Source organism: Maylandia zebra, linkage group LG2, assembly GCF_041146795.1.
Source record: "Maylandia zebra isolate NMK-2024a linkage group LG2, Mzebra_GT3a, whole genome shotgun sequence".
Taxonomy (NCBI): domain Eukaryota; kingdom Metazoa; phylum Chordata; class Actinopteri; order Cichliformes; family Cichlidae; genus Maylandia; species Maylandia zebra.
This window is the reverse complement of record NC_135168.1, coordinates 9,553,595-9,575,077: the sequence shown is the minus strand read 5'-3', so window position 1 is coordinate 9,575,077 and position 21,483 is coordinate 9,553,595. Positions and strand designations below refer to the sequence as shown.

Sequence of the window (21,483 nt, the reverse complement as noted above, 5' to 3'; positions counted from 1 at the left end):
GGTCTGCGGGGCCGTGCGGACGCACCTGCACGGCATCCGCAATCACGCCCGCCGTGTTAAAACACGGGGACTCAGGGGTTGGTGGTGGTGTGGTGTGATGTGAATCAAATAAAGTTGGCTCTGAACGTCGCTCTGTGGTCCCGCCGTGCCTTATTCATGCCACATTGGTGCCGAAACCGAGGAGGCGGCATGGCGGGTACCTACCAGAGCCAGGAAAGGAAAGAGCTGGCCGAGATGGTGGCCGAAATAGCGGCCACCCAGCGGAAGCAGGCGGCGGAGGTGCATCGCCAACAGGAGGAGCTGCGGCAGGAGAGCGAACGCCACCTGGGGAAGATGGCAGAGCTGGCAGCGCTGCTCTGGGCCTGGGCGCCACCCCCACAAGTGTGTCTCGAGGACAGTGAAGCGGTGGAGGAGCCGTGTGGGTCACCTCGGCAGCCGGAGGTGGTGGACGAGCCACGCGGGGGTCCGAGCCTGCCGGAGGAGGAGGAGCAGCCGGGTGAAGGGCTGCTCCTGCCGGGAGCGGTGGAGGAGCCGCTCCAATCGGAGGCCGAGGACGAGGCGGGCGAGGGTCTACACCTGCCGGAGGCAGAGGAGTCGCTCCACCCGGAGGGGGGCGAGGGGCGGTGCCTGCTGGGGGCGGAGGCGCAGTGCGGGGAGCCGCTCCAAACGGGAGTGGCGGAGGCGGTGGCGGAGCAGCTGTGCGGGGAGACGCAGGTCCCTGCTCCAGGGCAGCCTGTGCAGCCGGAGTTGGAGGCAGAGGAGCGGGACAGCCCCGCTAGGCCGGGGATCGGCGGGCTGGCTAGTCCAGCCTCGCTGCCACCAGTCGATTCTGCGCGCCTGACGTCTGCCCAGCCGCCTGTGTGCAGGAGCACACGGCCATGCCAGTGGGGCCGTGTCCGCTTGCTACGCGGCCGACCTCCGGACCAGCTTCGCCATTGCCGCTGGATGCGCGGGCGGCCACCAGAACGGACGCTTCCCCGTCGCTTGGTCGGGGGCTGGGGCGCCGATGTGTAGGGGCCGAGTCTCGCCCCAGTTCGCAGGGGGGGGGAGTAGGTTCGGCCGGATCACTCCCCGGCCTCAATCGGGCGATGGGGGTATGTGGTGGGGCGTGGTCTGCGGGGCCGTGCGGACGCACCTGCACGGCATCCGCAATCACGCCCGCCGTGTTAAAACACGGGGACTCAGGGGTTGGTGGTGGTGTGGTGTGATGTGAATCAAATAAAGTTGGCTCTGAACGTCGCTCTGTGGTCCCGCCGTGCCTTATTCATGCCACACAGACATTTCAATCTAAATACAGCAGATATAGAAGACTGAAAAAAACACATAAGTTCACTGACTAAAAATATCTTATTATTATTTTATTTATGTACCGTATTTTCACGACCATAAGGCGCACTTAAAAGTCTTAGATTTTCTTCAAAAAGTGCGGCGCGCCCTATAGCGCAGTGCGCCCTATGTGTTGTAAGGAGGATGTAGTAGAGAACACCATGAGAACGTTAAAGGGTGAAGTGTGGGCGTTGATCGTATATACCGGGACAATCGCACATACCTGTATAAAAGAACAGGTATGTGCATTATGCAGGACATCGTTGTTTTAACAACCCTGAAAATGGCAAAGAGACACGCTTACGAAGCACAGTTTAAACTGAAGGCCATCAGCTACGCGGAGGAACATGGAAATCGAGCAGCGGCGAGAGAATTTAAGATTAACGAATCGATGGTTCGCAAATGGAGGAAGCTGGAAAACAAGCTCCGGCAGGTCAAGAAAACGCAGCTGACTTTCCGCGGACATAAGGCGAGGTGGCCCGAGTTGGAGGAACAACTCAAGCAGTGGATCATTGAGCAAAGAACGAGTGGGAGAAGCGTTTCGACGGTCACCATTCGACTAAAAGCGGTTTCGCTAGCAGAAGAAATGAAAATTGAACATTTCCGAGGAGGTCCGTCTTGGTGCTTTCGTTTCATGAAACGGTGCCATTTTTCCATCCGGACCAGGACTACGGTAGCGCAGCAACTTCCAGCGGATTATAATGAAAAGCTGGCCATCTTCCGCTCCTACTGCAGCAAACACATCGCCGACAAACACATCCAGCCCAGCCACATCACTAACATGGACGAGGTGCCGCTCACTTTCGACATCCCGGTAGCGATACGCACAACGGGGCACGAAAAGTCTTCTTTTACTGTTGTGCTTGGCTGCCATGCTAATGGACAGAAACTGCTGCCTATGGTGATTTTTAAGAGAAAGACTTTGCCTAAAGAGAAGTTTCCAGCAGGAATCATCATTAAGGCAAATGAAAAGGGCTGGATGGATGAAGAAATGATGAAAGACTGGCTGAGGGAGGTGTATGTAAGGAGACCAGGTGGTTTTTTCCACGCATCACCATCGCTGTTGATCTGTGACTCTATACGTGCCCATCTCACAGCCGATGTGAAAAAACAAGTGAAACGAATGAACTGTGAGCTTGCTGTCATTCCGGGAGGCCTGACAAAGGAACTCCAACCACTGGACATCGGTGTGAACCGCCCGTTCAAAGTAAGGCTGCGAGCGGCCTGGGAGCGATGGATGACCGATGGAGACCACAGTTTCACCAAGAGTGGAAGGCAGCGCCGGGCGAGTTACGCCACAATTTGCCAATGGATTGTAGATGCTTGGGCTAACATGGCTGCTGGCTCTGTTGTTCGAGCTTTCGCAAAAGCTGGCATCATTTCCGAGGAGCCGCACGGCACGGAAAGTGACTCTGACGGTGAAGACAGTGAACCTGGCATGTTTGATGGAGATTTAGCGCAGCTGTTCAATTCAGACACAGAGGATGAGGACTTCGATGGGTTTGATTGATGATAAAAATGTGAGTACCAAACTTTGTTTTGCTCCTGCTTTATTTTTAAATACGCACACTTGTATGCTTGTGTGTGTTGTTGATGATGACGATTATTGGTAATGGTAAATGGTAAATGGTAAATGGCCTGTATTTATATAGCGCTTTTCTAGTCCCTAAGGACCCCAAAGCGCTTTACATATCCAGTCATCCACCCATTCACTCACACATTCACACACTGGTGATGGTAAGCTACATTGTAGCCACAGCCACCCTGGGGCGCACTGACAGAGGCGAAGCTGCCGGACACTGGCGCCACCAGGCCCTCTGACCACCACCAGTAGGCAACGGGTGAAGTGTCTTGCCCAAGGACACAACGACCGAGGCTGTCCAAGCTGGGGCTCGAACCGGCAACCTTCCGATTACAAGGCGAACTCCCAACTCTTGAGCCACGATCGAACCTGATTTGATGTGAATTAGCATTATGCACTAATGCTAACACTTACTTTTTAACAATGTGAGTAGCTAATGCTAACACTATTTCCCTTAACTTTATAACAATGTGAACAGCTAATGCTAACACTCTTTTCCCTAGCATTACAACATCTGAGCTGCTAATGCTAAGTAGGCCGCCATTAGCACATACATCTAATTTAAGGCAAATACGCATTAGAACCTAATGCTCATATCGTTTTCCTTTGCTTTATAACAATGTGAGCAGCTACTTCTAAATAGCATTAGCTAATAACAGCAGTCTAATTTAATGCAAGTTAACATCATTTGAGTTATAACGATGTGAGGAGTTAATGCTAAGTATGCTGCCATTAGTGGCCAATTCTAATTTTAGACGAGAACGCATTAGAAGCTAATGCTAATACCATATTTTCCTGCTTTATATCAATATCAGTAGGTAATGCTAAGTACGTAGCCAATATTAGCTAATGCTAATTTAGGTGAATTAGCATTATCCACTAATGCTAACAATGATTTTGCCAACTCTTTTCCCTTGCATTATAACAATATGAGCAGCTAATGCTAAGAATGCTGCCATTATTAGCTAATGCTAATTATTATGTGTGCTAGCATTGTCCGCTGCTGCTAGCAATGTTTTATCTTACCTTTTAACAATATCAGCAGCTAATTCTAACACTACTTTTATTTTAGTTAAGCCTATTTAGCATTAAGAAGTTTTTGCTAAATAGGCTAACATTAGTGGCTAATGCTAATTTTAGGTGAATAAGCATTGGCAACTAATGCTAATACCATATTCTCTTGATTTCTAACAATGTGAGCAGCTAATGCTAAGAAGGCTGCTGTTATTAGGTAATGCAAATCGCTAATGCTAACAATGTTTTTTCTTACATTTTAACAATGTGATGTGTGGTACCGTTAATAACTATTGCTAATTTGATGTGAATTAGCATTATCAAATAATGCTAACTATTTTCCCTTCCATTATAACAATGTGAGCAGCTAATGCTAAGAAGGCTGCTGTTATTAGGTATTGCTAATTTGATGCGAGTTAGCATTACCCGATAATGCTAACACTTTTCCCTTCCCTTTTAATAACGTGAGCAGAAAGTGCTTAGTAGGCTTATTCTAGCAGCTAATGCTAATTTGATGTGAATTAGCATTACATTAGTGAGGAGTTAATGCTAAGTAGGCTGCCATTAGTAGCTAAAGGTAATTTGAGGTGAATAAGCACTAGTAGCTAATGCTAATACCCTTTTCTCTTGTGGTATAATGATGTGACGTTAATGCTAAATAGGCTGCCATGAGTGACTCTTTTCCCTTGCATTACAACAATGTGAAGGGTTTATGCTAAGTAGGCTCCCATTAGCAGCTAAAGCTAATGTGAGGTGAATAAGCATTAGTACCTAACGCTAATACCCCTTTCTCTTGTGTTATAATGATGTGAGACATTAATATTCTTCTCAAACAACAGAATGAGAATGAAATATTGATTCTAACAGGGCCCATAAACAGCATTAGCTTATCAGAGTTTCCATCATGGTCACACAAATCCTTAGCAGAGCAAAGTGGCCTTCTTAGCAATAGCTGCTCAAGTTGTAGAAAGCAAAGGGAAAACAGTATTAGCATTAGCTGCTAAATGTGCACTATTGTAAATTCAGCTGTGAATGTAGAGTTTGTCATTATTTAAGCTTCCATTTCCAAATGTTAGCTGCTCCTGTCTGCCTCTTTGTCACACACACAGACTGAAATGATTCACAGCCTTGTTTCATCCTTCTGTCAGCGTCACTGACTGTCACTGTGACTGTGGACATACAGCATGGGAAACATACACATGGCTGACACCTTATTAGGTACACAGTGGCCACTATCTCAGGTATAGTACACCTGTGACCTAATAAAGTGTATCTAAAGTTACAAAATGTTGTCTCTGTCCAAATATTTATGGACCTAACTGTAGGTCTACTTTTAATGAAACTCTCAACATATCAGTTATCATTAATGTTCGTGCAAACAGACTCCTTGGAGACCCCCTACATAAATATCCATGTACTATCCAGCTAGACTAGTGTGTCTGTCCCTGAAAATATTACTGCATGTGTGATTGTTCATGTCTCATCTGCAGGAAAAAAACAGGAAGTGAGTGAAGGACACAGGAAATGTTTCCAGCTCTTCCTCCTCTATCAGACATTCTCTGCATACCTGAGAGTGTCCAGTCTCCAGCCTGCATCCTTCAGTCCAGCCGACAGAAGCTTCATTCCTGAGGGACCTGGATGATTGTAGCTCAGGTCCAGCTCTCTCAGATGGGAGGGGTTGGAGCTCAGAGCTGAGGCCAGAGAAGTACAGCCTTCCTCTGTGATCAGACAGCCTGACAGACTGCAGACACACAAAACAACAATCTATCTGTCAACAGTTGTTTTCTCTTTGTCACAATAACATCTATCCATCCATTGTAACTTTATTTATAAGTGACAATTCCCAACAGACAACAACAGTCATCTGAAGCTATTTAACAGTGTAATGTAACAGCCTCCAATATTAGAGAGAAAGCCCCAAACATCAGACAATCGACTGTGAGCAGCACTTGGTGATGGTGGGAAGAAGAACTCCCTTTGACACAAAGATCCTCCCAGTGAAAACAGGCTCCAGGAGGAGCATCTACCATGACTGGTTGCAGGGTGAGGGGAAAGAGAAGAGATGAGCTCAGAGAGACAAGAACAAAACAGAGAGACAAAAGTTAAGGACATGCAGTAGTGACATATAAAAGCATCAGGAGTGAAAAGAGGGGAGAAGAAAGCAGAGCATCATGGGAAGTCCACCAACAGCCTGAGCCTATAGCAGCATAACTAAGGGATGGTTCAGGGTCACCTGATCCAGCTCGAACTATAAGCTTTATCAAAAAGGAAAGTTTGAAGCTGATCTTCAAAGTAGAGAGGGTGTCTGTCTCCTGAACTCAAACTGGGAGCTGCTTCCACACCCAGTCCAACATAGCCAGGCTTTCTTTGTGTTTGCTGCTCTCACAAAACCTCAAATCCCAGTCAGAGATGATGAGCATCATCACAGTGATGATCATTTCTCTGTTAACCCAGGCTTTCTACTTCAGGATCTGTGCACGCTCACAGAACAAGGAGACCTTTAAACATCATTTCACTAAATGGATGGACTGAGCTCAGCCTACAGATGAACTGGATAAATAAAGATTTGACCTCAGTGTGCTCAGTGTTCCTGTCTATTCCTAACATATTCCTAACATGATAGCTGCACTTTAGAGCTCTAAAACTGGAACTGACACATGTTTAAACTCTATATGTTACTCAGTGCATTCAGTTCTGACACTCGCCCACAGTCCAACAAAGGAAACATGGAGATCACATCAGTTTGTCACCAAAGTCTAATTATTCTAGAGGGCAGTGTTGATACAACTAAAGTTATTTTTAAGCAAAGTTGAGTTTTTTATTGTCGCAGTACTTCATGTCTGAAGTATCACTTAAATGCATTACACGCTGTTGATGGCAGCAAACAAACCACCCAAACAAACAGAGGTGGGAGGCTTGGGCAGACTACGTAGGATCAGCTTGTGGGAGGAGTCAGGATAAAACCAAAGAAAGACAAGCTAACAAACACCACAGTGAAGTGAGTAGCTACAAACTGCAGGCCGATTAGTGTTGTTGAAGAAGTCGGTCTGAGGAACGTTCTTAGGATCAACAAATGACGGCATGTATGAGCCTCCCTCAAGACGCACCATCACAAGAAGAACACATGAGCTGTAGAAAAAGGAGAGACTACGAAAGCCACAGCGTTACAACGTGCACCAGCTGTTGGTCTCTCTGGAGACTACTGGCCGTGGCTGGGTAACCATGGTTACTTGGAAGTTACAGTACATGATATTAATGAAGAGTGGGAGCTGCGTTCTATAGCAAACAATTTGTTTTGAGGTAATCAGCTGATCTTACTTTAACCGGAAGCCCTTCACAATAATTGCAATGCCTTTATTTTGTACAACTACCATCAGTTCGTCTGTACTGATGGTAACTTAAAGTCACACTAATGTCGTTTAGTTTCTATAGTTTATGTAGTGGAAGTATACTACAGTACCCTGATCACTGATAGGACAGATTTATGTAGATATACACCTTTGTGTTTAACATTACTGCATTATAGTACTGTGATCTTTGTCCTTATATATGGCTATATTAGCTATACTGATGTATGTACATATATGTACGTACATATAACTGGATATGTAACTTATCTATTCATCTTATTTGTCATGTATTTGTATTGTGTACTTCCTTTTTGTAAGAAACCACACACATGATCACAGCCACAAGAATCAATCAGTGAAAGAATAAAGTGTCTCAAACCAAACCTTAAGCTCTTTATTCCACATGCTGGGATCATTTGGCCTTCAGTGGTGTTCTGGCTGACACACCGGAGTGAACAGAGTGCTAAAGAGTGAATCGGACACACCAGTGTCATCCCTGATATCTCCACTACATTTAATCGTCCTTCAGCTTGTGGCTGCCGTTAGCTGATCTGCTAGTTAGCCGGTGTGCTAGTTAGCCAGTGTGCTAGTTAGCCGGTTCGCTAGTCAGCTGGTGTGCTGACCAGCGAACCAGTAGGTTACAAGATGAGCTTGTCTGTCTGATGAGCCAGCTCTCTCTGTCTTGGTCATTTTATCCTTGGGCAAGACACTTCACCTACCGCTTACTGGTGATGGCCAGAGGGGCCGATGGCGCGATATGGAAGCTACAACTGTAGCTTACCTACACCAGTGTGTGAATGTGAGAGTGAATGAATAGTGGAATTGTAAAGGGTCCTTGAGGGTCTCGAAAAGCACTATATAAATGCAATCCATTATTATTATTAAGAGCATCTTTAGGCCTGACTGTGCTCATTCTTCCTCCAACCTCTCCTTACCAAAGATAACAACTACATCAGTATTAGCTCAATATCAATTTCTGCAATTCAATTGTGGACATTCATTTTTAAACCTTGTGTAAAACGATAAAACCTAAAAGTCTGAGCATTATTCTTTGTGCAAACAGCTCTTGCAGGTTCCCCCGGACTTAATAATTAAATAATAATAATAATAAAAATAACCTTTCCTTTGAGCAGCTGTTCAGGCTACTAAACTCATCCCAGAAATAACAAGTGACACCATTAATAGTGGAGCTACATTTAACAGGTGAAACTGATTTGACCTATAAGTCTACTGCAGTTACTTCTTATCAGGTTTAGTAGGGAAGACATCTGGATGAGGTAGTTAGTAGTATGTAGTTAGTACCGGGCGACTCCCCTCCCCCACATCGGCACCAGAACCCTGTATTATCTACAGGGTAAGACTGCCTGTTTTATCAAACTATGGCCATTACTACTGTGATCATTTGCAGCCCAGTGTGCCGCTCTCTCTGCTGGGATGAACCACTGGAGCTCACCCAGTCATCCCTTTCTTTCTCTCAAGAAGAAGTGAAATAAATATATTTATTATGTTACGAGTCTAATATTCTTTAAATCAAACTGTAATGAATAAATCAAGCAAGAAGATTTGGTGGCTCCACGTGTTGTAGAAGAAAAGATAAACATCTCATTTTGAGAAATCAGCCTTTAAAATTAAGTAAGTACTGTGAATAACAAACAAACAGCGAGCCAATCAGTAGTCGCCAATATCCTCCTAATTTCATTCAAAAAGAAATCAAATATATATATTATGGGCACAAAGGAGCCTAAATCTTTAAATTAGGCAGTTCATGAAGTATTTTTTTAAATAAACAAAGACATGACTATAACAACTTTTAGTAATTCAGAGTCCAATTATCCACTCAAATGTGAATAAAAGTTCACTTGACAGCTGTAAAAGTTACCTGTTTATACAATAATATAAATCACATTTCAAATGATCATCTGTGGAAAAGTTTGAATCCTGACCTGAGAGTTTCCACTGCACACTGTGAACTCTTTAGTCCAGCAGACAGAAGCTTCACTCCTGAATCCTGCAGGTCAGAGTTACTCAGGTCCAGCTCTCTCAGACTGGAGGACTGGGAGCTGAGGACTGAGGACAGAGCTTCACAGCTTCTCTCTGACAGGTTACAGCCACTCAGTCTGAAAAATAAAAGACAGTCTATACAACAAATACTCATGTAGAGTTTGTTAATACATTTCACAACATTAAATGTTGACTTTCTATTTTTAAAGGAAACATAAACATACTAAGATACAACATCATATGTATGAACTTTAATTAATAATTCTAAAAACTAAATGTTTTCTGATCTGACCTCAGAGTATTCAGTTTACAGTTTAAACGTTGTAGTCCAGCAGACAGAAGCTTCACTCCTGAATCCTGTAGCATTCTGATACTCAGGTCCAGCTCTGTCAGACTAGAGGACTGCGAGCTGAGAACTGAGGACAGAGCTTCACAGTTTTCCTCTGAGAGTTCACAGATGTTAAGTCTGAAGATAAAAACATGAATAAAGATTGTTGTTAAAGTGTAATCAGAGTGCAATAGCTTATTGTCTTGTGCTGAGCAGGTTAGTAAAACTTCACTTTAACTTGGAAATGAATAAAAATGCTATGAAACAAGGATAACTGGATAAAGACATAAACAAAAACAAACATCAAACACATAAACAAACAGAACTAAGCAGAATACAAATTGATCTGACCTCAGAACATTCAGTTTGGCGTGTGGACTCTCCACTGCAGCAGACAGAAGCTTTACTGCTGAAGCCTTCAGGCTGTTGGTACTCAGGTCCAGCTCTCTCAGACTACAGGACTGGGAGCTGACCACTGACAGCAAATTTTCACAGCCTTCCTCTGAGACGTTACAGCTGCTCAGTCTGTGAGAGAAAGGGAAAAAAACCAAAACAAAAAAAAACAAAGAATATATGTGATCAAATTAAATTTGTTTATATGTTGAACCTTTTTTAATTTTTTTTTATTTTAAACCTTTGAGACTATGAGTGCTACCAATCCAGTGCACACGATTGGTACCTTGATGGTACCTTGCTCAGGGGTACCACAAGGTAGCTATTCGGTGGATTCGACCCCTGACCTTATGATCATGGGGCGACCACTCTGCCTACTGAGCTAATAATTCTGTGTACACTATCATACAATATTAACTAAAACAATTATTTTAGAAAATTTTACTAATTCAATAATCATGCTCATTACCTGTGTATTGTGAAGAACACTGTATTTTAAACACTAGCTGTATAAAACTCTTCCTGTTAAAGGTGTGTATAAAGGAAATGAGCTGAAATGCTGTCTTCTTTCTCTCAACCCAACCGGTCGCATCAGATGGCCCCGCCCCTCCCTGAGCCTGGTTCTGCTGGAGGTTTCTTCCTGTTAAAGGGAGTTTTTCCTTCCCTCTGTCGCCAAAATGCTTGCTCATAGGGGGTCATATGACTGTTGGGTTTTTCTCTGTATCTACGAGGTGCCTTGAGGCGACTTTTGTTGTGATTTGGAGCTATATAAATAAAATTGAATTGAATTGAAAATGCAGACTTCATGGAGAATGTTTGCTGTCAGCATATATCAAAGACAAAGCAGAGATCCATCCAGTCTCTTCCACTAAGCCCACAGAGGGACAGACAACCACTCTCACTCACACCTGCATGAAGTTTAGATCACCAGGTAACCTAACTGCATGTCTGTGGACAGTGGGAAGAAACTGTAGAGGACCCAGAGTGAACCCACTGTAATTCTGTGATAACACTGGTTATGGAAGCCTTACAGTTACATATGGTTACTGACAAGAAACACGACCTTAGAGGCAATTTCAGTAATGAAGACCGAAGTTCTCCCTCCATACAGGATGAAAACATGACAGCACAGCAGAGATTTATATTTAAAAAGGGAGAGTGTGCACTGAAAGTGAGATACAAACTTGAACTTAAATTATGAACATCAGAAAAAGATGTAGGTGAAGTCTGGCAGGTGAAGTTTGTGCTTTAGAATAAAACAACCAAACTCCTGGAGTTGGAGACAAGTGAACAAGCTGAGGATAATAAACCTGTCAGAGGGGCTGAAGCATCAGAGCTCATGTTCTTATAGGCTGGGTCTGGATTGTCCTTTGATAAGAGTTACAGAACAAAGTGTGTTTTAGAAATGCTGGAGTGAAACATTAAAACTACCATATATTTACCGAGTGACTGATGATCATTTAATTTACTATTTTAAAAAAATGTTACAGTGCTCTTTGAACTCAGCATTTCTGATTTATTTCCCATGATTTTAACAATGAAGCGATGAAAACATGTTTACTCACAGAGCTTTGTTGGAGGCTTTGACCACTGGCAGCATTCTCAGAAGAGCCTTCTCTGAAGCAGAGTATTTCTTGAAGTCAAACACATCCAGATCTTCTGATGACAGTAAGATGAAGGTCAGAGCTGAGCACTGAGCAGGAGACAGTTTACCTGTGGAGAGACTTCCTGAAGTCCTGTATTGTTGGATCTCCTCCACTAGAGAACGATCATTCAGTTCATTCAGACAGTGGATCAGATTGATGCTTTTCTCTGCAGACAGATTCTCACTGAGCTTCTCCTTGATGTACTGGACTGTTTCCTGATTGGTCAGTGAGCTACTTCCTGTCTGTGTCATCAGGGCTCGTAGGAGAGTCTGATTGGTCTGCAGTGAAAGACCCAGGAGGAAGCGGAGGAACAAGTCCAGGTGTCCATTTGGACTCTGCAAGGCCTTGTCCACAGCACTCCGGTAGAAGTGTTTCTTTGCAGATTCTCCTGTTTCAGACTTCTGGGAGGTTGTTTGTTTTTGTTCCAGCAGATTGAGTCCAGAGTTGCTGAAGGTCAGATGGACATGAAGAGCAGCCAGAAACTCCTGAACACTCAGATGGATGAAGCAGAACACCTTGTCCTGGTACAGTCCTCTCTCCTCTTTAAAGATCTGTGTGAACACTCCTGAGTACACTGAGGCTGCTTTGATATCGATGCCACACTCTGTCAGGTCTGATTCATAGAAGATCAGGTTTCCTTTCTGCAGCTGATCAAAAGCCAGTTTTCCCAGAGACTCCATCATCTTTCTGCTCTCTGGACTCCAGTGTGGATCTGTCTCAGCTCCTCCATCATACTTGACCTTCTTCACTTTGGCCTGAACCACCAGGAAGTGGATGTACATCTCAGTCAGGGTCTTGGGCAGCTGTCCTCCCTCTCTGGTTTCCAGCACATCCTCCAGAACTGTAGCAGTGATCCAGCAGAAGACTGGGATGTGGCACATGATGTGGAGGCTTCGTGATGTCTTGATGTGGGAGATGATCCTGCTGGCCTGATCCTCATCTCTGAACCTCTTCCTGAAGTACTCCTCCTTCTGTGGGTCAGTGAACCCTCTGACCTCTGTCACCATGCCAACACAGTCAGGAGGGATCTGATTGGCTGCTGCAGGTCGTGTGGTTATCCAGAGGCGAGCAGAGGGAAGCAGTTTCCCCCTGATGAGGTTTATCAGCAGCACATCCACTGAGGTGGACTTTCTAGGGTCAGTTAGGATTGTAGTTTTGTGGAAGTCCAGAGGAAGTCGACACTCATCCAGACCATCAAAGATGAACACAACCTGGAAGTCTTCAAAGCTGCAGATTCCTGCTTCTTTGGTTTCAGTAAAGAAGTGATGAACAAGTCCCACCAAGCTGAACTTTTCCTCTTTCAGCACATTCAGCTCTCTGAAAGTGAATGGAAATATGAACTGGATGTCCTGGTTGGCTTTGTCTTCAGCCCAGTCCAGGCTGTATTTCTGTGTTAAGACTGTTTTCCCAATGCCAGCCACTCCCTTTGTCAGCACTGTTCTGATTGGTTCATCTCTTCCAGGTGAGGCTTTAAAGATGTCTTCTTGTCTGATGGTTGTTTCTGGTCTGTGTGGTTTCCTGGATGCTGTTTCAATCTGTCTGACCTCATGTTCATCATTGACCTCTGCAGTCCCTCCCTCTGTGATGTAGAGCTCTGTGTAGATCTGATTCAGGAGGGTTGGGTTTCCTGCTTTAGCGATGCCCTCAAACACACACTGGAACTTCTTCTTCAGGGTGGATTTAGGGTTACGATGACAAACTGGAGCTTGAAGTTCTGAATAATAATAATAAAAATACAACTTTAACAATCATATTTTACAAAATGCTGATGACAATTTCTGACCCACTGAGAAATGACCGAACACACTGGTGTCACAAGTCTCTCATTTATCCAGCAGCTTAAATCTTTAGATAAATCCTCTTACGTCTCTGCAGACGGTCAGCCAGCTCCTCCTGCTTCATTCTCCTCAGGAAGTCCACTGTGATCTTCACAAATGCCTCTCTGCTGCTCCTCTGCTCATCATCCTCCCTCTGAAACTCCAAGCACTGGGGCTTATTTGGATTCAGAGCCTTCTGGATCTTCTTCAGCTCGTTCTTCACAAAAGTGATGATGTTGTCCTCCAGCAGCTGGAACAGAATATTTATGAATGACCCACCACTCTGAACTTTAGTCCACACAACATCCACTTCTTTACGATCATAGGGGCATATCATCCACGAACTCTTTACCAATTATAGGTTTGACTTCATCTGATTAACTGAGACTTTGTCCACAACTCCATGATCCCAAAGCGTTGATTCTGTTCATATGAATGCAGCGATTTCAGTGGGAGAAACATTTCACTGGTGTTCAGAGCTGAACTACCAACAGGTTGATGATCAAAGCCAGAAACTTGGAGATGTTTCAGGTGACTGAGTTGATCGTACAGACAACTGGTCTTAAAGGTTCACTCTGTTTACGCATACAGATCAGTATTTAAGGTTTGACTCTCATCATCCACTGGAGCACAAACTGGGCGTCATCAGGACGCTACAACACAGAACAAACACCATCCCCACAGACACAGCAGCCAGGGAAGCAGAAGAACTTCACATCAAGAAGGTCCTGAGTAAATGTGAACACTGGTTTGAGGGCGGAGTCAAGGAGGTCATTTATGTGAAAAGGAAAGACCATCTCTGAATGGAGGAGGGGCCTAAGGGTACAACTGTCACCATCTTACATGCTGTGATTGCAGCCATTCCCCAGCTCTCTGTGAACTGGACTCATGACCATTGATCAACAACCATTGATCAATGGTCCTGACAATATGCGTACCAATGATCAATGAACTGACCTCCCAGCCCATTGTTCCTTCAGTGGGCTGGTTTCAGTCATACAAATGTCCTGTTTATAAGATTGAAACCTGCAGTCAGCTGAGACTGAAGAAGTCACCTGATGATGATGAAACGTTTCTCCCACTGAAAACATCCAGATGAACAGAATCAAGCTTTTTGGGATTTACGTACCTGGATGATTGAGCATCAAGACACAACTCTGTGACTTTTCTCAGATGAATAAATCCTCTCCTCCAGCTTTGTTTACATCTACCAGCCCTGTGGCGCTGCCCAGGGAAATAATCTATGTGAGAGGTGGAAAGTCATACAGGTGTCTGCTCCTGCCTTCAGTTATTTTATCTACTGTGTGTCAACTGGCTGAACCTCCTCCAACTGTCTACTGTCTCCCTAAACTCAACAATGACTTAGTGATCTATCCATTCTCTGACCAAAGACATCCTGCTGCAGGAGGTTAACATAGCAGCCAATGATGATCCCACTCACTGTGAACAACACATTTGGACCTGATTTGCTGCTCTGGTTTACACGTGAACTTCCACTGCTGCTGTCACCAACTTGAGAGGCTCTACAGAAAAACTGGACTTGTCCATAAAAATCATAAACTACATTATAAGGACAGCATTGCTCAATCAACTCTAATTACTACTGACATGTTATCTCTTCTAACTACGGTACAGACACTCAAACTTGCTGCTTTCAGTGAGAAGTCAAATGTCTGAATATGAGCTGGAAGCTGCTGAGAGTCCTCCCTCCTTCCCGTGGGGTTTACTTTCTCTACTACTTTCACTATAAACACGCCCCTTTCATGCACCTGCAGAGGGCCACCAGCAGATGGAGCTGTCTTAAACAAATCCACTTGGATAGTTAGCTGTAGATGACTTTATCAGTATGATTGTAGGATTTTGAGTTATTCTTCAGATTTATTTAAACTCTTATATTGTGCACAAGTGTTGAGCGACCCATAATTTCTCTGTACTTTTCATAAGAGCAGCCAGACTTTCAGCTAGTTTTTCTTTTTTAAGAGCTCAAAGTTATTGAAGAAACAGTTATTCAGCTTCATTCCCACTGATCTCGACTACAAACTGTTTCACTTTGGTTTCTGTTTAAAGCCTCGATGTTTAAAACGTTTCCCTGTGATCACATTTGCACCGTCTGATTTCAAAGTTTGTTTCTTTTGGTCATTTAGTCCACAGAGTCCTTGGTGTTCTGAAAGGGACCTATAAATAAATGCATTATTATTAATAATAAAGTAGTTGTTGTACATGTACAGACCATAAATATGGAGTCCAGCTGTGTTTGATGCTGCTGGGCAGACTGACCACTGGGAACCTCTGAGCTCTGCTGGTCCACTCTGTGGAGGAACCATGAAGGATTAGATCAACACAGGATAAAGATCCAGGAGTTTCTGCTCAAATAACTTCATCTGAATCAAGTCTGTCAAGTTTTAGACTCTCAGATTCTGAAGATATATTTTCTGTTTTCTATGAACTTTCTTTCATCAATGATGGAAGTGATGATGCTGCAGAAGCTCAGAGGAAACTTTGAGACTTCATCAAACTGATAAATTCACTCACTGGAAGGTAAAACTGTGATGAACCATCAACTAATGCTCTCAGGAGGCCAAAGGTCCCTGAATGTAACTGTGCAGTAGATTCAACGAGTGTTTGAAACCTGACCACTTCCAATGGATGCCCTCTTTAACTGTATCTTGGATATAAGATCTTGGATGGCAGAAAACTTTTTACAACTTAACCAGGACAAAACTGAAGTTTTAATTGTCGGTCCTGAGGCTCAGAGAGAGAAACTCTTGTCTAAATTAGAGGCATTTTCACTATGTCCTTCGCTACAAGTGAAAAACCTGGGTGTTATTTTTGACTCTGAGCTTGGTTTTATCCCACATGTTAAACATGTAACTAAAATTGGATTTTATCATCTAAAAAATATAGCCAGAGTCCGCCCTATTCTCTCTCGGGCCAACACGGAGATGCTGATGCATGCTTTTATTACCAGTCGCATTGATTACTGTAATGCCCTGCTCTCTGGTCTTCCTAAGAAGAATATTTCAACTTTACAACTCTTGCAAAACTCAGCAGCTCGTGTGCTGACGAAGACCAGAGGGCGGGCCCACATTACACCGGTTTTAGAATCGCTGCACTGGCTCCCCGTGTGTTTCAGGATCGATTTTAAAGTTCTTTTATTGGTTTTTAAATGTCTCAATGGTCTTGGGCCTTCTTATCTCTCAGATCTGCTTTTACCATACGAACCCTCGCGGACCCTGAGGTCCTCTGGTACTGGCCTTTTGATTGTCCCTAAAGTCAGGACACATACTCACGGAGAGGCAGCGTTTCAGTGGTATGGTCCTCGTCTGTGGAACAGCCTGCCGGAGGAGCTCAGGGCCGCAGAGAACGTACATGTTTTCAAGAACAGGCTCAAGACCCACCTTTTTAATTTAGCTTTTACTTAGCGTTTATTTATTTTATGCTTATTTATTCTATCCTGTTATTCTATTATTAATTTAGGATTTACCTAATATTTGTTTGATTTTATTCTTATTCATTTTTTAATCTTCTTATTCTATTTATATTTATATTATATCCTGTTCTTATTTATTTTATCATTTTACCCTATATATATTGTATTGCGTCATATCTCCAGTGTTTCCTCGGAGGGCGCTCTCTGCACCGGGGCTGTGATTGACCGTGGCTGCTGGGTCTCTGGGGTCCTCTCAGCCTGGCTGGGGGGCTCCTTTGCCTCCCTCCTGCTGTGTGCCCAGCCTGGAGGCTGCGGTCTGTGACCGGCTCCCGGTGCAGACGGCTCCCTGTTATAGTGTTTCCTCACTTGGCTCATGCGAGCCCAGCCCAATTTTTACTCTTTAAGTGTGCGCGTGTGTGTATGTGTGTGTGGGTGGGGGGATATATGTGTATTGAGAGTGTGGGGAGTGAGTTGGAGGGTGGGGTGGGCTGCTTTTAACTATGTAAAGCATTTTGTGCTACATTTTCTCTGTATGAAAAGTGCTTTATAAATAAAGATTGATTGATTGATTGATATGTTTTCATTCTAACACAAGAAGTCCTTTTCTCATTGCTTTGATTTGAGTTTTCATTTGAGTTTTCCGAGTCTCGTATTTGGAGTCGAGTCTAATCAATGATCTGACAGAAGAACATTAAAAAGGATTTACCAGTGCTGTCAAAATTAACATGTAGGGTTAGGGGTTCATCTGTTATCATGATTAACATGATAAAAACCTTTAACACGACACATCTGGAGAGCAGAACGACTCAAAATCCCTGAAATGTTTCTATCAACGCACTTCGAGCAGTTTGTCCGAGTAGAGTTACCTTTGCACACGTGCAGATGTGCAGCACATCTGTTAGTGACGGAAGCTGAACCAATCAGCTCAATATGGAAGATGACAAACACACACTGACCTCTCGATGAAAAGTTTGAGCATTAAAAAAATAACAAGGCGGACCAGCCGACCAACATGAAGGATTCTGCACATCGTGACAGAAGGAATTTTCTTTTCACCGAAGCACTTCCAGCTTAAAATATCACAACAATGCAAAGCACTGATGACACAACTGCCAAGTGGACAAACTGCAGACCTGTTAGTGTTGTTAATAACATAGTTTTGGTTCCTCGTGTCAAAGACTTGAAGAAGAGTGACAGAGAGTGTTAGACTGCTGCAGGATCAGTGCCACCTCCACAGACCTGTGAAGAAAATGATTGTTTGACAGATGGGCTCAGATTCAGGATCAGCTGAGGAGTTTGTGGCTGACAGAATCCTGCAGGTACAGAGCAGAGCCCATCATTAGCATGCAGGACTGTCCCTGGGGGGTCGGCTCATTCAGGAGGTTAATCAATGTTTACATGTTCAATAAACATGTTAAGTGTGTAAATTTGCCCTTTTCTCTCGAGTCTGTTTGCTCATGAAATGAAATTTGATTCGTTTACATTAAAAATGATGTTTAATGGTGATTCATCCAAATGAATCCACAGTAACCCTGTGATGAGTCTGATTAAACATTTTCATTAACAGCAGTAATATAGATTATATATTATTATATATTAGTGCACACTTAGCTTTTAGTATATATGTTTGTTACAAAGTTGTATTTACAGCAGAGAAGCTGAGTTAAAGACTGAAAACTATTCAAAGTCTCTTTGAATTGAAGCGTTTAACATTCTTTGTGTTTATTCTGCATTGACTTCATTATATGGTGTAAACGTCTGTTACAGGCTTAAATATAAAGTTGGAAAATGTAACTGCAGCTATTGATCAAGTAATTGTGATTAATCAGGATTAATGACAGAAGATTGTGTCATTAATTAGTCATGTTTTAATCTACTGACAGCACTAGTGTTCACTCTGGTGCCTCCAACTGTTTTACGCCCTTTCAACACCTTCGTGGTCAAAAGTGTACACGCACAAAATCTACAATAAAATCCTCACGCAGCAATAGGACAGACACACAATCCATTTATCTCTGTGTCTCAAACACACACACGTGTATTCAAAGCCTCGATTTGTTCATATTTCATCTGTTGTGTTTTTATCTTCAGCGTTTTCAGTGTTGCTGCATTTACACCAAAAATGTTTCCATTGATGAATCAGATTGATTTGAATGTGTTTCATCCATACAAATCCCTCCCTGGTGGTCACATGACTCTATAACATAACAGGAGTCATGTGACAAGAGTTTCATGCTGTAAAATGTCAAAATGGTTGAATGTGGTGGAGTAAAAATGTGAGATATCAACGACTTTTCTTCAATATGAAATGTTTGCAGGGCCTGACAGGAAGTGGACGGACGCTCTGATCACTTCCTGTTTGCTGAAGTGGGTTTTCAGTTGTTTAGAAACCAAAGGCTTGTTTTAAAAGACAGTTTAAATGGGACTGAGGGAACGACGTGTTTGTAGTTTATATCCAACAACATCAAGCAGTTTAATCAAAGAGTTCATGTTGCTAACAGCTCACCTCTCTGCAGCAGACACAGGCTGGACTTTAAAATGAATGAGACAATCTTTAGACCCGTCACTCTGTAAGGACACAGAGCTGGGTGGAGGTCCAGGCTGGTTCCTGTGAATAATGATGCAGCAGTGATGTGAGTGCTGAGCTGTGACATGGAGAAGAGTCATGGACAGTTAGAGATGGTCATCTCACCTCTGAGCTTTGGTCTGGCTCTCATGTTCCCCACACAGAGTGCTTTTAGAGGGAGGGGCTCCCTCCTCTCTGTCCTCACACTGATCCATGCTGCTCAATTCACATCAGCTCACACACACTTTCTACCTGCAGAGGAAACACAAATCATTCATGTGCACATCAGCTGAAATCCTCCTTTCATCATGTGTGCTGTCCAAATATCAGCTGCTTCTTTCCTGCTTCATCTCAGTGTCAGCTGGATGCAGTCAGACAGCAGTGTGAGGCAGAGGAAGCTGCCATCAGCTGCTCTGCTATCAGTCCACTAGATGGAGCCTGAAGCACACACGATGCATTCACTGACACACACTGATTCACTGTGACTGGAAGCTTCAGTCAGTCCAACACGTGTGAACAACATTTTAAACATTTCAGCTGATCCAGGATTCAAAGAGGATCAGCAGAGTTAAAGCTTCACACTAATTCTTCCTGCTGAGTTTGCAGAGAACTGCACACACACTGATTCACTGCTAATGAGAAGCTTCTTCCATCCAGTAATTCATCATCCATCAGCTCTGCTGCTGCTCTCAGTCCTGGACTCTGATCACAAACTAAAAGCAGCTTTTTAACTCGTGTCTGTAAGAACTCTTAGTGTTAGCTTAGTGTTAGCTTAGTGTTAGCTTAGTGTTAGCATGCTGTGTGCTAGCTTAGCGTCAGAGCTCTGCAGGTGTCTCGTGTGTAAATATTAATCACAGTGACAGTAAAGGAGGTAAAGGGCTGTGACGTCATCACGTACGCTGCGTCCTCTGTGGGCTCTGAGTGAACTCAAAGTACAAACTACAAGTACACAAACACGAACGTAGCTCAGAGTGGCGGACACACTCGGCCTCGTTGGTCCAGCTGTGAGTCCGTTACCGTGAACTATGGAGCGGCAGATTTGTGCTGAACTAAGCTGCACACAGCTGATGTTAGCCAGGAAACATTACACACTGACTTTAATGGAGAGACCGGAAATACAAACACACACAGTTTGTTGTGTGAAGAAATCAAACACGAGCTGAACAAACAGTAAAGTTCCTAAAGACAAACTGTTAAAGGAGGAAACAAAGCAAACTTACAGTTTCTTCACACACCAACAACAAGCTCCACTCCACACCTGGACACTAAACACGGACACACAGGTGAGCTGCTTCCTGGAAGGAGGCGGGGCTCCACCTGAAACTCAGCACAGGTGGGAGGGGCTCAGCTCTGTGTGTGCTGATGTGTTAACTTTAAAAATATGCCGTCTGACTGCTCAGACTGAGTCAGAGTAAAGTTCACATGCTGACGTGTGGAGACATGAAACCTTGTTGTAGCTGCAGGTGTGAACACACTGATCCCAGATCAGCTCTGCTGTATTTGTAACATGAACATTTCTGCTGCAAAGCTTCAAATGTTCAGCATGTTTCTCTGTTTCCAGTCTATAGATCCAGTCACACTTTCTACCTTCACCTGTGCAGTAAAGACTGAGAGCAGAGCTGAAAGCAAGCGTCCAATCAGTGAGCAGCATCAACACCTGAGCTTCATTCAGACTCTGTTATTGAAGATGTTGTTGGTACAAAGTTCATCTGCTGCTCACATGAATCCATGAAAGATTTATTTCACTGAATGTTTCTTCAAAGCTCATTTCAACCTGTTGAAGTCATGAATGAAAGTGCAGACTGAGAGTGGATCACATGATGTTTGAGGTGTGTCATGTGACATGTTCAGTATTGTCACACATGTCTAGATTGTCCCTGATATCATAACTGCTCAAACACTGATGATTATATTTGAAGAATTATTCCTGATGGCAGCAAAGTTTGAATGGAGCTCTCTGTCTGTGCTGATTTGTCGCCCTCTGGAGGTCAAAGCACAAACTGCATGATGTCACTGTAACCACCACAGTG

At 43.7% G+C, this 21,483-nt stretch overlaps 1 protein-coding gene and 1 long non-coding RNA gene across 2 annotated transcripts; both read right to left on the bottom strand.

The window, feature by feature from the left end:
* Positions 1–9,221: 9,221 nt before the first annotated feature.
* LOC143413555 (uncharacterized) lies at positions 9,222–10,102 on the bottom strand. The gene is made up of 3 exons (XR_013094154.1): positions 9,953–10,102; positions 9,566–9,739; positions 9,222–9,389 (listed from the first exon to the last, which is right to left on the bottom strand). It is a non-coding gene; the product is annotated as an uncharacterized LOC143413555 (long non-coding RNA).
* A 3,377-nt stretch (positions 10,103–13,479) lies between these two features.
* Positions 13,480–19,730, bottom strand: LOC143413411 (uncharacterized). Its single transcript, XM_076876412.1, has 4 exons — positions 19,580–19,730; positions 19,394–19,495; positions 15,688–15,766; positions 13,480–13,707 (listed from the first exon to the last, which is right to left on the bottom strand). The coding sequence occupies exons 1-4, from the start codon at positions 19,666–19,668 to the stop codon at positions 13,480–13,482; spliced, it is 498 nt and encodes a 165-aa protein (XP_076732527.1). The 5' UTR covers positions 19,669–19,730.
* Positions 19,731–21,483: the final 1,753 nt, after the last annotated feature.